Source organism: Equus quagga, chromosome 8, assembly GCF_021613505.1.
Source record: "Equus quagga isolate Etosha38 chromosome 8, UCLA_HA_Equagga_1.0, whole genome shotgun sequence".
NCBI lineage: Eukaryota > Metazoa > Chordata > Mammalia > Perissodactyla > Equidae > Equus > Equus quagga.
Window position 1 is genome coordinate 126,933,694 of NC_060274.1, and position 16,310 is coordinate 126,950,003.

The 16,310-nt window shown below is 54.1% G+C and overlaps 1 protein-coding gene across 6 annotated transcripts in view; it reads right to left on the minus strand.

Moving 5' to 3' along the window:
• PRKAG2 (protein kinase AMP-activated non-catalytic subunit gamma 2) overlaps window positions 1-16,310 on the minus strand; it is a 286,173-nt gene that overhangs the window by 201,871 nt on the left and 67,992 nt on the right. For all 6 annotated transcript variants that reach the window (XM_046669514.1, XM_046669518.1, XM_046669517.1 and 3 more), the window contains 2 exons: window positions 10,499-10,570; window positions 3,049-3,328 (listed from right to left, as the gene is read on the minus strand). In XM_046669514.1, the coding sequence (XP_046525470.1) occupies window positions 3,049-3,328; window positions 10,499-10,570 (352 nt within the window). The remainder of the gene's footprint in view (window positions 1-3,048; window positions 3,329-10,498; window positions 10,571-16,310) is intronic.

A 16,310-nucleotide genomic window follows, 5' to 3' on the forward strand; every position in this document is an offset into this window, starting at 1 on the left:
GGTATGACAGTAAAAGGATGGGGACCAAAAATGGATTCAGAAATAAGGCTCAAAATGCAGCCCTCAATGCCCTGCATAAGAATTTGGTTCTAAGATTTCTAGCAGGCAGTGCGGGCAGGGAAAAGTGGCCCATTACATGATTAGTGTCCATTACAGAGAAAAACGATCCAGTTGCTCAGAACTACAGCTATTCTGGGTACCAAGAGCGGACAGGAAATTCTCTCGGGGGCCTTGTGTAACAAACAATGTCTTCATGACGTCCTTCCAATGGACACAGCGAGTTTCACGGGCTGAGTCTTATAAACCCCTCCACATAGGCTCATGGCATTACTCTCAAGCTCAATTTTGTGAAATCAGTTCTGGGGTGGCAGGGAGCAATACACAGTCTGGGCACCTTGATCCAGGAATAGAGTCAAGTATGAGGAAGCAGATAGGTTGTATACCCTCCAAACAAGCCTCATGCCAAGCACAGGTGAGGACTCCAGCGGTGAGGAGCCTGGACGACCCTCCCAGCGCAGCAGTGCACGCAACCACTGGATGCAGACCTGGACCTCCCCCCCTCGTCAACCGCAGGGCTGGCTCCCATTTGGAGAAAGCCAAGGACCTGGGCTTGGTGGTTCAAGGGCAGGAGCACGGGCAGTTGTCCTGGGACCAGGCCTACCCTGGTCTGAGCAGCCCCTCCCAGAGAGCTTCTCTGAAGAAGTCAAGCTGCCCCCTCAACCTAATCAATCCTTGTCTTTATGAGCTGCCACAGCCATTCCACAGCCTTCCTGAGCCCAGTCTGCATCTGCCTAGCCAGATGGTGGAGAAGGGCCTTAACAAGCTCTGCCTACTCCAGCATCTTCCAAGACAGACCTTTCAAACTGGGTATTTTCTGGCCAAGGATATTGAAAGCCCTTTTAAAATACTGAACCGAAAAAAAGCAACTGGGACTCCTGCCGCCCAGAGAGCTGAAAGTGTGGCCCAAGTTCACTACCCAACATCCCACCTGCAGGCTCTCCCAGACCTCGCAGCCCCCGTATCTTGGCTGCTCCTTCCTGCCTTCAGAAACCACCCTGGTCTTAACAGGCTGACCACCCTTTGCCCGCAAGTCCTCGACCTCTCTGCCAGTATTGTGAACTGCAGATCTTGGCTTTGCCTGTATAACCTGTGTACTGGGTTGGAGAGAGCCCCCCCAAAATTCATGCCTTTCCAAGAACCTCAGGATGTGACCTTATTTGGAAAGAGGGTCATTGCAGATGTAATTAACTGAGTTAAGATGAGGTCATCCTGGAGTAGGGTGGGCCCTTAATCCAATACGACAGTTGTCCTTATAAGAAGAGGAGAGAAACACACAGACACAGACACAGAAGGGTGAACACCATGTGACGATGGAGGTGGAGGCAGAGATCGGAGTGATGCTTTTACAAGCCAAGGGACACCAAGGACTGCCAGCAACACCAGAAGCTGAGAGAAAGGCCTGGAACACACTCTGCTCTAGACTCTTCATGGGGAGCACGGCCCTACTGACATCTTGATTTTGGGTTTCTGGCCTCCCAAACTGTGAGAGGATAAATTTCTGCTGTTTAAGCCATGCAGTGTGGGGTACTTTGTTACGGCGGCCCCAGGAGACTGATACAACAACCTGGTTCTGTTGTCACCAGCACAAGCATGACACCACCTTTGTAGAAACAGGACACCCTGATGCAGGTCTGGTCCCACGTTCCTTCTCTTAGAGCCAGTGCATGATGGAGTATTGGAGAATTTCAGGATTTCTGTCAGAGAAACTGGAGAAGCTCTCGAGGGCATTAGGAAGTCAGTGCCAGGACATACTCCGTATCGGGCTTCATATATAGTTCCCAACTGTTATGTCACCCAATGTCTGTGTGAGGACCACTTTGTCATATGACATTTGTGCGTTTAGGTTCACTCATCGTAGGGGATGGCTTTAGGGGTATTAGAAACAGTGGCCCATACCACCAAAAGAATTTAAGGGAAGAAGAGAGCCGCCCCTTTCATTATAAGTCCTAGAGACTGAAATTGCACCCTGGGGCCTAGCCTTGCAGATCACGTATAGCTCTAACCCACAGGTGTTGAGTGCAAACACAGCCTAGAAATACAGGAAGACAACTCCAACCTCTGTTACCCAGGCAAGTCTGTTTTCCAAACCATAGTCTTCCCGAATGGGAACTTTGCAGGTCATCAGCAAGAAGTGGAAAGAGTAGAGAGATGCACTAAGACACAGGAAAGGCCGAGCCAGCCCTGGTGGTTTAGTGGTTAAGAATCAGGGCTTTTACCACCATGGCCTGGGTTCATTTCCCAGCTGAGGAACCACACCACCCATCTGTCGGTTGTTGGCCTGTGGTGGCAGCTCACACAGAGAATTAAACTAACAACTAGGATACACAACCGTGCACTGAAGCTTAAAAAAACAAAAAAAGACATAGGAAAGGAGAAAATAAACTTTACGGTTTGGGTTTACCTTGTGTATTTCCAGCTATGATCAATGGCGCTGAGTGGAGAATATTTTATCCTTAGGCCACAAATACTCATGAGCCTTACGAACACACATTTCCTTCCCCTGTTTCTCTAGCAAATCAACCCCAGTTTCCCAGGGCCCAAAACAGAAAGTCAGGATTTGCCAGAAACAGGTGCCTTCAAATTCCCCAAATCTCAAGCCACGGGCCCTGGGGCCACGTTGGTTGGACCAGAGTGAGGTCTGGGCCTTAGCTTCACGCTGCTACTGTTTTTTAGAGAGGGCTGGAGGCCAATGTTTCATGTGGCCATCCTTACAAGTCATACTGTGAGCATCCAGATGTTTACAGGTAACCCCCAGGCCATGCCATACCAGACGCATTAGTGTAGGAAAAAGTGACAGGTGGAAACCGACACTGTTCTGGACGGAGATTTGTTCTCGGAGGATAGACACAGATATGTGGACTCAGCACCAAGTCCCTAACAGCCCCCCGGCCTGCTCCAGTGCCCTGCAGGTGGCAGTGCGGCCAAGTGGCCGTAGGAAGGTCCCCAGCAGGCCGGCACCCACCTGAAACAATAGCATCAATGTCTTACTTTTTCTGGAGCGGGAGAAGAACCTGATGCCCCCGGGCGAGGTAGACGGGTTGGAGTTGGGGGAAGACTCTTTGGACGAGGAGCGAAAGATCCCGCTGAAGCTCATGCGGCGAGGGGAGCGCGGCGGGGACTCCTGGTAGGAGAACGGGAACACAGTTTTGGGAGAGCCGGGGCTGGTCTTGGGCCTCACGGGAGCAGACACGGGGCTGGAGGGCCGGTGCTGGGGGCCCCTGGAGAAGAACCCTTTGGAGGGGCTGCCCGAGCTGAAGGGGCTGTCCGCCTGCAGAGAGACAGATAAATGATGAGGTCACTCTGAGTCCAGGCACTCAGACCTCAGACCTGTCACTATCCTACCTGTTCTCTGTCACCGAGCTGCTCCTCCACGGCACCCTGTCTGAGAAACAGTCCTAAGCTCTTCTACAAACAGAGGTGGCCACCAGTGGTCTGGGGGAAGCACCTGACCCAAGGATGGCCATCCACAGTCCACAGGCTGGTCAGCACCGCCCAGAGGCCCATGGACCCCCGTCCAGCTGTCTGGAAGGGGCCTCCTGGAGGTGGGGAGGAGGACAGGAAAGGCAGTGGCGATGGTTCCAAACGACACACCTTCCCCTTTATCACGTCTGTGAGTCTGTCTCCAGGCCCTCACGTCTTGAGACCTCACATTTGTCCTTCTTAAGGTCTGACTATGCTAGAATAATGTTCTCTTGCCCTTCTTTGGAGGAAGAAACACAAATCACCAGGATCTGAAACACGGTGGGCCTGGGGCTCCATCCTGAGGGGACCCTGGTGCTAGGAGGTGATGAATTTTTCACCTCCAAGCTGCTTGGGCACTGGAATGACCAGGGCTGCTGACAGAGGTCTGGAAGAAAGTTAACAAGCTGAAAACCTCTGAGGCTTATTTATTGACGACTTGAAATTGTAGTTATGGTTTGAAAAGTGATTGGACTTGGTAACTTTAAGCCAAGGCCCCAACTCATAGACTTCGAGGAATATTGAACGTACCTTGGTGGTGTAGGAGCCTGAGGGCCTGGGTGTGACCCCAGCTCACCCTTCCCTGGGCCATCCCAGGTGTTACTCAGTCTTGCTAAGCCTCGGTCTCCTCTTGAGTAAAATGAGGAGTCAGCCGGCCACTCAGGGCCATCTGAAAGGACATGAGCACAGAACCCGATGGGTAGAAATTTTCCTCTGTACTTTACACTGCTGCCGTCTAACTGGTTAACCTGCAACCTAGGAGCTGGAAGGACCTCAGGGCTGACCCAGTTCTGCAGCAGGAAACAAGCGACTTGTCCACAGGGCTCTGGGGCAAGGATGAGGCCTGGGGAATCGTCCAGCACACTGAGACTCTAGGATGCCGCAGGGCTGGTAACCACAGGCGTGCTGAGAACATGGGCAAGAGCACCCCCTCAGAGTCGGCACCTGGGTCCACACTGGCCTCTGTCCGCTTGGGGTGCCTGCAGGACCCAGGACCCCTGTGAGTTCTTCCACCACCAGGGGGAGCCCCCAAACCAGGCTTGCAATTCCTTAAAGGACGCAATGCTCTCTCCGGGTGCCACCTTCAGCGCCGTCAACCACAAGTCCACTTCTCCCTGAGACTCTCCCCGGGATGCTGACGGGCCAGTGGGGCTGTAGGGAGGTGCACAGCCCTTCTCTGAGTGGGCCTCTGCACCGGGGGGCGTGCACTACAACAGCCATATGACTCCAGCTCACCTCCTTAAAGAGAAGTTCAAGGTTTTCTTTTTCTAACAATTTAATAGAAAAGCATTTAGCCTGTCTGTCTCTAGACTATTCAGTTTTGCCACCATCCCACCAACCTGTGGGACTTGAGCTTTCCGAAGCTTTTCCGAATCCTGAGCTAATTAACACGGAGAAGCTCTTCAAGTGGTGGGCTACGTGTGCCTGTGCACACAGGGTGGGAGGTGGCAGGAACAACACATACAAGGAATAGAGATGACCTACAGCGGGGTGGTACAATCAGGGATTCTGGACACAGAGACCAGAGTTTGAATCCTGGCTCAGTTTCCAGCAGTGTGGACGAGTGACTTAAGCTTCAGTGTCCTCATCTATCCAGTGGGGATACCAGGCCGATTCACAGCGTTGTGAAGGTGACAGGAGAAACCACAGTGAAGCACCTGGCACAGTTCCCGGCACACAATAAGTACCTCACACATATTTAGTCAGCTCTCATCATGAACTTGGTACGAATAGATCCTTGGTATTTATGGAACATCAGAGAGGCAGGGCTGAATACAGATGCCACGTGTGGTGCAAAAACCTCATCCTTCTTTCAGGGGAAAGCACGAAGGCTCTTCAACAAGGGAATGGCACTGTCAGATCTATTTGGGGTAGACCATTCTGGTAGCCTCTCACCGTCACTCACTGAGGGCCACTGAGCCCAAAGCGAGAAGGTGCTGGCTGGCGGCAGAGTGAAGGTCACAAAGCTGGTAAGTGATGGAGTGAGACCTCAGGGCCCATGGCCTCAACCCTCACACCACATCCCTCCTGAGAGCAGCAGAAACAGCTGGGAGGGGAGGCAGCCTGGAAGACGTGAAATGGAAGAGGAGGCAGGATCAGGTTCGAGGGCAGAGGCAGAGAGTCAAGCTGGGAACCGCCTGAGAGGTTAACCTACAGACGGCCTCCTTGCTTACTTGCTCGTCGTGCTGCACGTGAGCTGTGCTGGGGGAGGAGGGAGGAGAGCTGAGCAAATGCTGACGTTCGGTTCTGTGGCGGGAACGAGGACGGAGGGAAGGTTAGGGTCCCCACGAGGTCAGGGAGAATGGCAGGCAAGACAGCTGCCTTGAGAATGAAGCAGACAGAGAAAGTTTCCAGGGGGTGAAGCTGAATCAGAGACGCCCCTGAAAGCTGATGGCCTGTGGACAGGCCGGTTGGCAGAGGCGGCCCAGAGCCGGGAAAGAGGCAATGGAGCAGGAAAGCCCAGACAGAGAGCCCTTCACTCAGGTCACAGGGAACGCTGAGCCAAATGCCACCAGAAAGGGCCTTGGGGTCAGTTGGAACCTTATTTGATGGGCAAGGGGGGGAGCCCTAAGAGTCTCCTGACTGGGATTCCTTTCTGTACTCAGAATCCCAGGCCAACTGAGTCAGGCACTCAGCCGTCAAGCCTGAGGAGGGAGCCCCAGAAAGCAGAACTTCCCCGAAAATGGCCCAACAACGGTGGCTGTGGCTGGCTCAGCCTTCGCCACGGGGAACCGCGCCAGCTAATCTTGCTCCCAGACAATGAGAAAATGAGCCGGCGAGTGGAGGACGCCCTCTCCCTCCCCCAGTCTGGGGGCGGGTGGGTGACACAGATGATGGGCACCAATCAGAGCTGCCAGGGACAGGGTCTCGCTCATGCCTTAATGCCTTTTAGCAAGCCGCAATAACACAATACTTTGACCAATGTAATTGGATGATTCCCTGGGTTTGGATGAACAAAAGGGGCCCGGAGGTTCCCAAGCATGTGCCCGGCTCTGTGGGAGCTAACGGGGAGCGGGCACTCCAGCTGTCTGCTCCCAGCAGAGCTCCGCAGACAGGGCCATTTGTCACGCTGCTGCTAGAGGACAGCTCAGGTGAGGGCCAGGCTGGTGGTGCTCGGATCTTAGCTGTGTCTTAAGGATGCAGAAAAGAGAAGAAGAAAGTTGCATGTATGTGACAGAGTGAAGAGTCCAGTAGGGCCAGCTTCAGAAGTGACTGACAGAACTGGACATTGGGCCTCTCCTCGGAGCTTGAGGGATGTGGACATGGACGAAGGTCACAGATGAAGGGCACCAGGAAGAGGAGCCTGAGTAAGAAGAAATCTCGAGATGAGGGTCGTTGGGTCAGGGAGACCTTCCCTTGGAGCCCGATCCCCGCTGGGGAGGTGGGGGGAGCGCTGGGATGTGGAGCCGAGGGAGTCTCATTCAGGGGCCCAGTGAGCTGATGGCAGGGCAGCTCCAGCCTGAGGCCATGTGTGGTCCAGACAGAAAGGACTGGTATTCTCGGGAGAGGAGCCAGGAGGAACACGGAGAGCAGAGTTCTTCTACAGAGCCAGCCTGGACAGAAAAGCCCGCGTCATGTCTAAAGCCCAGCCAAGTGCAACATCCCAGGGTTCAGGTACGTGGATGCACGTGCACCTCTTCACGGTGCCCTAAAGTGGCTGTGCTGTCCTGAGGTCACACCTGCATTCCCAGACCTCCCTTGAGCATGTGCCCTGTGCCAGGCCCCATCCTATGTCTGCCACAGAAACAAGCTCACTGAATGCTTCTATGGAGAGGTGAGCACTGGCTTCACCCCAGGTTTGCCAGTGGGGAGAAGGTTCAGAGAGAATGTCTTATTCCGGGTTACATGGAAGGTAAATCATCGGGAAAGACGAACAGAGATGATGAGCTCCCAGTCCCAGGATCACGGGATGCAGACAGGAAAACCCCTGGTCATTTATGGGGGGTGGGGTGCCCGGGCACTCCGTAGACTGCCCCAGCTGCCAGGCCATGCTGGCTGACCCGGGGATTGCAATGGTGTTGAACGATCCCGAAGATATTGACTGGCACTGACCTTGCTCCAGATGTTGGCCTGGGGGCCACACACCAGAGCTGTGCAGTCAAAGTGACCAGAAGCTCCTGCACGAAGACGTGTTACGTGACAAAGAGCTGCCAGCTCTGGGAGAGGGACATCAGACAGCGGGGTGAGGTGGAGACCTGGGAAACCCTGGATCAAATGATGTTCGGGACTGCTGGGTTGGTGTCCTCAAGTAAAGAAAACCTATCATGGGAAGTTCAGATGTAGCCATGCACTTAACGCTGTGTGGGCACCTAGAATGCCAAGCGTCCAACTCATACTTAGCTTGGCAGCCAGCCAAGATTTTCAGTCACCACTACCCAAGAACACAGAGTTCCCTAAGGAGACGGAGATCTTGGTCACAGGGTGCAAAGATGCGGAGACACGCCAGGACAGGCAGGAAACACTGATGTGGTACCTGTCCAGCTGAGGATGCTTCCCTGCATGGCCTGTCCCACTGGCCGCAGTTCCAAGTGTCCAGACGCAGGGCAACATACTGGGCTAAGCATCAAGCCACCAGGACTCGGAGCCGGCTCAAGCATGAAGCCATGATGTGACCACGGGAAAGTCTTTTCACCATCGTGAAGTCCAGTTTCTTCATTTTAAAAATAAATGTATGTGCTGCATGAGACCCCAGGACCTTTACACAAGTCTAGGAAGGAAGTCTCAGTAATGATGGAGATTAACGTTTCCCATCAACCTGGTGGGACGGGAGATGTGGAGTTAGATTTAAGTTAGTTTACACCAAAGTAAGAAATGTGATCACATCTTTAACATCCAACTTCACAGTTGCAAGTTCACACCCATCCACGCTTGTGGAAGTGGAAGTGATCCAGACGCCCTCACATGGGGTATGTCATAAATCCACCAAGGCTCCTGGGGGCAGAGTGTCACGCCCTGCACTGCCTCTGTTCTGCCGTTCCCAGCTGTCCCTCCTCGGGTCCAGCAGCAGCTCCTGCAGCGCCCCCTCCTATTTCCTGTTCTTACCGCCTCTCTCTCGCCTCCCATCATCACGTCCTCAGAAAGGGCTAGACGTCGGGACAACCTAAACCACGCTCTCCTTCGTGGGCGTGCTTACATTTTGAGTGGAATTTGGCAGGTGAGGAGGGAAGCCCTTCCAAGGCAGTTTGGGAATTATTCTCGGTGGACAGTCGCCTGACTGCTATCAAAAGGCCGGCTATGTCGCTATAATTCAAGATCGCGTCTAACGGAAAGTAGAACTGCCGAGGTTCCAGGTCAGGAGGAGGTAACTAACGCCTGTCCTCTGCGGGAGGGCAGGGGCGGGAGTGGGGAGGCCAAGGAAAGGTCACGAGCAACGAGGTCCCAAGCACCCCCCGCCTCCACTGTTCACCACGCAAACAGCCTCCGTCGAGGCCCTGTCTCCAGAGGCCACAAGATGAGGGACCACTGCCCTCCCAGGTAACCAGGCGCTCCGGCCCTCTGTCTCCTGCAGTCTGTGCCACACACTGCGCTGTCAGCCTGTCCAGAACATTCGCTGCCATCTGCGGAGTCTGGTCTCCTCTCCCAGCCAGACCAACAGGCGGGCGAGTCCACATTCCCAACAGCATCATTACGATGTCCTGCAACGTCCTGAGGACACGCTGGGGGCGCAGGAACCCTCGCGGTCCTTTTCTCCCCAGAAAGGACTCGACTCATTTGTGAGGAAGACTTCACTCTGGAATCCCCTGGGGGCCACCACCGGGGGCTGGAGGGAGGTGGCCAGGTGAAGCCCCAGCCCTCGTCGGGTATGTTTACCGCATTTGCAATTCCTCTTAGGTGTTCGCTTAAAGAAAGGCCTGCACAGAGTCTACCACTTGGGGAACCCTGAGCCTGTCAGGAGGGTGACCCAGCCCTGCGCCCACCGGCTCCCTCAAGTCCCCCTGGACATGGGGCCTGAAGACATTTGCAGGCTGGGCCACAGGAACTGCTCATCAGGCTGCCCGTTCAGGGCAGGGAGCTGAGGCCAACCGAGCCCCACAGGCCTGAGCCAACTTGTTGATTCAGTTGTGTACAATTCAAAATGCTTCATGACTAGACCAGCTTTTTCCAGCTTTGGAACTCCTGCCCCCACCGTAGCTCGCAGCTCCAGGCCCCAGACTTCAGCGTGGCTCTGCATCTCTGCTCCGGGACACTGCTCCCCGGCACCCCTATGGCTAGGCCCCTTCCTGAAGCCACCCACCAGGGCCATGGGTAACGGGGGACTTGCCACCAAGCTCTCTGCCCCACCCTCCCTCTCGACAGCAGGCTGCCCTGACCTCCCCTTCCTCGCCATGGCCACCCCAGCCCTCACGGGATGCGCACTCCTTCTCGGCTGCCTGACCCTACACAGCCACCAGCCTTGGTGAGACACCGCTTCCTAAGGAGGACAGACTGCCTGGGAGAGGGCAGGATGTGGGCTAAAGACAGGAAAGGAAAAGTGAGAAGGAGGATGAAAGGGAACGAGGGGCTCAGGAAGGGGCGAGGGTGGGGGCAGAACGAGGTGAAGGAGAGGAGAGGCGTGGCAGGAGAAGGAGGCCCCGTGTGCCACAGGACAAGCTGAAAGCCACCAATGGCCTCCAAGCCTCGATGTTACTGACGCTTTCAGCCTCCACTCTGTGCTAATTAGCGCCTCGGGTACTTGACTCATTGTTGATCTTCCATTACCCCTGCCCACTTTGCGGAGTCAGGCCAGCCACAGTGGGGCCCAGAGGGAGAAGAGAAAGGAGTGAAGCCCAGGAGGCTGTCAAATTGGACAGCTGGGCAGGTGTGAGGGACATGGCCACAGGAGGTGAGCCATCCCAGGTGGGCTCAGCTGCAGCCAGGCACGAGGGTGGACGTGCAGGTGGGGGCGCGGGTGGATATGTGTCTGGGGTCTTGCTGAGGGTGTCCTTCCCCCTTGGCACCTCGGGTGAGCCATGAGAAGCTGGGAGAAAGGTGGCCTTACCTTACGAGAAGAGTGCTTTTCTGAACTCTCCAGGTCTCCATCCAGGAGCGGCATGGCAAAGGAACTCAGGTCCTAGGAAGGAAGAGAGCATGCGGTCAATGACAGTGGCCCTCAGGTGCTCATCTGGCCTCGTCCAGGGGCTGCACATGGCTCCACCTGTGTTATCATCACCCCCTTCCTGAGTCCTCCTTATAAACACCAACCACTAGGGGGGGACATAGATGACAGGGTAGAAGGATGGGGTGGAGACGTGCTAGCCCCCCCTCAGAGATCCTGACCACCCCCTACATTCCCTTCCAGAATGTGAAACCACTCCCTCCTGTCACCCAGGAAAGCAGCAAGGGAGAGGAGCCCGTGACTAAGGGCAGGGAGGGAAAAAGCCTAGGGGAAAGCCAGAGCGGAGGGGGAGCCCCATCTCGGTGCTTTCGGGAGTGGCCAGTGGGCAGGACTTCATCTCATGACAAACGGGGGACCTTGCGGAAGTGGTCCAAGGATGTGCGCCTTCCTGAGAAAGATGACAGGGGCCGCATGGGGGGGGGGGGGGGGGGGGGGGGGCTGTGGAAAAACAGTCAGTAAAGACAGATGACACAGCGGCCGAGGGGAATGTCTGGGGGCGGGGTAGCTGGCCACAGACTCGTCACGTCTAAAATGGAGGCATCATTTTACCCCCAGCCCTGCTCCCCCTTTCTCCTGTATCTGCCTAAACCCCTCCACAGCCCAGGCAGAAACCCCACCTGGGCAGTCCTCAACCCGGAGCACAGGAGAACCGACATCCTCAACCTTTTTTTTTTTTTTCTTTTTCCCTTTTTTATCGCGGTAAAATACACATAACATAAAATTTACCATCTTAACTATTTTAAGTGCACAGTTCAGTAGTGTCACGCACATTCACATGGTTGTGCAACCAACCTCCAGATCTCTTTTCATCTTCCCAAACAGAAACTCTGTCCCCATTCAACTATGCCCCACTCCCCCACCCCCAGCCCCGGCACCTCCATTCTACTTTCTGTCTTTGAATCTGTCGACTCTAGGGACCTCATATGAGTGCAATCACACGGTATTTGTCCTTTGGTGACTGACTTATTTCACTTAGCATAATGTCCTCAAGCTTCATCCATGTTGTAGCGTGGGTCAGAACCTCCTTCCTCTTCAAGGCTGAATAATGTTCCAGTGTATGGATAGCCCACATTGTCTTTATCCATTCATCCATCAGGAGACAACTGGGTGGCTTCCACCTTTTGAATATTGTGACTAATGCTGCTATAAACATAGTGTTATGAGTTGAATTGTGTCCCCCTCAAAATTCATAAGTTGAAGTTCTAAGACCCCCGTACTGCAGAATGTGACTGCATTTGGTAAAAAGGTCTTTGAAGAGGTAATTAAGGTAAAATGAGGTCCCATGGTGGGCCAGCCCCATGGCGTAGGGGTTAAGTTCAGCATGTTCTGCTTTGGCAGCCCGGGTTTGGATCTCAGGTGCGGACCTACACCACTTGTCAGCCTTGCTGTGATGGCAACACACATATAAACTGGAGGAAGACTGGCAGAGATGTTAGCTCAGGGCTAATCTTCCTCAAACAAAAAGGAGGAAGATTGGCAATAGGTGTTAGCTTAGGGCTAATCTTCCTCAGCAAAAAAAGAAAAGAAAAGAGAAGAGGTCATATGGGTGAGGCCCTAATCCAATAAGGCTGGTGTCCTTATAACAAGAGAAGATTAGGACACAGACATGGAAGGAAGACAATATGAAGGCACAGAGAGAAGAGACCATCTACGAAGTCTCTGAAGAAACCAACCCTGCCAACACCTTGATCCTGGACTTCCAGCCTCCAGAACTGTGAGAAAATAAATTCCCGTGGTTTAAGGCCCCTAGTCTGTGGTCCTTTGTTACGGCCCCAGCAAAGTAACACAAGCGTACAAACATCTCTGAGACTATTCTCCAACTGCTCCAAGCCCTTCCCTCCCTCTGGGCTTTGCAGCTCTTCCTGCCCTCCACCCTCAGCCCCCCAACCCCAGTTCACAGGGGGAACTCCTATTGTCATGAAAAGCCCAATTCAAATATTCTCTCTGGCCCGGACCACCCTCAGGCGGAATTAATTCTTCTCTGATCTGTGTACCCACAGTACCTTCATTACAGACTTACACACTCTATTGGGATCATTTATCAGTCTATTGCTCTAAGTAGACTTTGAATCCATCCAGGGCAAGGGGAAAGCTATTCATCTTGCTGTTCTGTGCCTGCATCTGCCCGGCGTGCAGCAGGTGCGCAAAAGGGCTTGGATCAGCTCCTGGACAAAGCACCCCTTCCCCCAGCAGCAAGCGTGGGGGGATGCGGCGACTGTGCCGACGGACTGGCAGACGGCAGGCCCCCCCTGCTGCAGGTCACTGAGGAGTGAGGAGGAACTGGGTGTGGGCGCTGATCTCCCAGTTTAATGAGAACATTCCTCTCTGGTTTCAAATAATCATCACCCTCTAACATTTGCTCAGCATGGCGGTCTCCACGCACGAAGGTCTTTTCACAAACACTCATTTGTTCCTCATGGAACCATCACGCTCCAGCAACCGAGGCCCACACGGTGAATGACTCAGGCCCAGACTGCCCCGAAGAGCCGAGAGTGGGACGCGGGCTGGCTCCTGTCACAGGCCGCCTGCCGCCCCCCGGCCACCAGGACGGAGCTGCAGCAGGTCCCGTGCAGCTGTTTCCCACCAGAGAGAGCTCAGGAAGGTAGCAAACCTACCGACCCCTCGGCACTGGCGCGTGCTCAGTCAAGCATCCCTACAGGGAAGTCCCTTGGCCAGAGCAGTGGCCTTGCTGGAAGGCTCCTCCAGCCCACATTCCACAGTCCATGATTCTAATCTCAGCTCTCGGCTCCCAGAGCTTACCAAGAAACAGCGCGCACCTTGGAGGCCAGGGGTGGGCAAGCTAACTGCAGCTGTGGCCACGAGACTCAGCTGGCAGAGCCACTGGGACCCGCCTCTGAGCCCAGCTGACGTTCCAGAAGGCCCAGGCTCCCGGAACTCACCCTGTTATGCAATTTCTAAATTTTAAACTCCCACCAGAGCTTCACGCGTTCCTCACCACCTTGTCCACTCCTCGCCCCATCCCTGGACTTCCTCATTCCGCCACCAGCCAGTCAGGCCCTTCCTGGGTGCTCAGCGGGTGTTTCACTGGGAATATTGAGGCGCCAAGAAAAGTTTCAGACCTGGTTTCTGCCCAGAGATAGCTTCATGGTCTGGGGTTGCCATCAGCTGCACACACCCTGTGTTGCACCTTGACCACACACTCTGGAGATGAGTAGCAGGGTCCTTGGGGAAAGGGAATTTTCAGGATTTGGGCTGATAAAGTCACCTGCCAAGAAAGCATCAGGACAAAAGAGAAAAGCCCCAGGTTTGAGAAAATTCCCGAGATGTGAGCCGACCTAAAAAGTAGTTCCTTTAGTCCCCATCCCTATTCTTATTCAGAAATTCAGGCAAAAGCCAAAAGTCTACCACAAAAAAGTAAAGTATCAGCAACAGCGCTGTCATTAATCTGCCATTGGTATGTCCTTCTTAAATCTTCCAAACGTTGCCTCATTTGGTCCTTAGAGCAGCCAATACAAGCAGGAAAGGCAAGTGGTATCATCCCAGGCTATAGATGAAGATACTGAGGGTCAGAGAGGTTAAGCCACTTGCCCAAGGCCAGACAACCAGACACTAGCAAGCAGGGCCTATAACCAAGGTCCACCCACTCCCAGCTCAGCCTCTTTCTATTAAATTCCACCACCTCCTTGGGGTGGCTCAGCGCCAGCAACAAAAACCAACTTGGTGTCAGAGGCTGTGAAAATATAGAGCTCTTCCACACAAAACGAGTATCGTTGGCACAGTGAGACCTCAGGGCAAGAGGAAGAATGGATGAGGATTTGTACAGCTCAATGATTCATTCCCAAGGCAGCTTACCATACTAACTTTCTCTTTAAGGTCTACCTTTTTTTTTTTTTTTTTTGAGGAAGATTAGCCCTGTGCTAACATCCACCGCCAATCCTCCTCTTTTTGCTGAGGAAGATTGGCCCTGAGCGAACATCTGTGCCCATCTTCCTCTATTTTATATGTGGGACACCTGCCACAGCATGGATTAATAAGCGGTGTATAGGTCCACACCTGGGATCCAAATTGGCAAACCCTTGGCCTCAGGAGTGGATCATGTGAACTGAAACACTACACTACTGGGCCGGCCTCTTGCTCTTTTTTTTTCGTTTGAGGGTTGCCGCCAGGGCATGGCCACTGACAGATGAGTGGTGTAGGTCCGAGTGCTTGGGAACCAAACCTGGGCTGCCAAAGCAGAGTACACCGAACTTAATCCTAAGGTTTACTTCTTAACTGAAAGGCATTCACGCTGATGCTGCAAAGAACAGAAAAGTATCAAGTATCCAGCACCAAATGCAATCACTGCACCTTCTGGCATGTCTACGCTCTGTATAGTTCAGGGTCTTATTTACAGCTCCCCTAGGCCCCACCCCCACCACTTATCCCAACATTTCTCCATAAGAGAATGAACTTTATACTGTCTACAGCCAACTGACTTGTGAGTTCTTGAAGGACGGGGGCTATTTTACTCTTGCTTTACCCTCGACGGGAGGTGCTAAGTGAGCGTGTATGGATGAGCTAGAGTTCTGCCCTTTCTGCATCTCTGATGCTTTGTCTCACAGAACTCCTTTGTTGACGCAGCTGGGACACCCCAGAAAGAGGGCTGAGGAAAGTCACATACGGGACAAAAAGAACAGCTGCCAGCGGTAGGGCCCCGGCTGCACCTGAGGGCCAACGAGGGGTCTTAAATGTCAGGGTCACGACAGAACATTCCTGTGAAGTTAACAGGGGTTTGATTCCTATCGAGGAAGGAACACATCCAGGATGGTTTTCATTCTCCGCTCTCGCTGTGCAGACCCGAGGACACACAGCGCCAGCCACACCTGGAGCTACTCTGGGCTGCGGAACAGCTGCCCGAGTGTCCTGTCTAGGCACACACTGTCCAGCATCCCCCGCAGGCAGGAACACGGCCGTTCACAAGACAGAGCCGGGAGGCCGAGCTCCAGCCCGGCTCCATGGGTTACCATCTGGGGGATCCCGGGCTCGTCTGAACGCAGGTTCCCGTCTGTCAGATGAGAGGGTTTGACTCGATAATTTGGAAGATGCCGTTTAGCCCACACATTCTGTTTTCACCTGTGGAACTCGACAGCAGGTGGACCAGGAGCATTTTGACAGAGGACTGCTGGTGAGAATAAACTGCATCTTCTCATCTTCTGTGATTAGTCACAAAAGTAATTTTCTCCTTTTCTCAAACTACCAGATAATCCCCACTGCTCTCGAAGCTCAGGGCTTTGGGCAGGGTCTCCGTGAGCAGGGGCCACAGCAGCGGGCGAGGGCGGCCCGTTTCCTCGGGGACCCCTCACCGGTGAGGCGGGGACGCCGGCGCATCTGGCTGCCTTAACGTGCACCTCCACCCGCTTCTTAAGGGCTAGCCTCTGGCTCCTCAATCTCTAAGGTCTCTCAAGCTTCAGCACCTGGGTCGTCAGGACAATTGCAGGTACGTCCCCGCAGAGGGAGGCACTGGGCGATTCTGGAAAAGCCGGGTCCTCAGAACCACAGGTACCGGGTCACTCAGGTCCCCACATGGAACCCCCACCCGCCTCCCCTCCGCCCTGTCACGAACTCAGGTGAACTGCTCGCACGATTCACCTCGTCTGCACCTCGTGGCTGGAAGGTCGCCTCCCGAGGTGTGGGCCTTGCGAGCCCCTCAGGTGGGGGCACAAATGAGGTGTCCCCCGACTGCCTGGCGTGACGC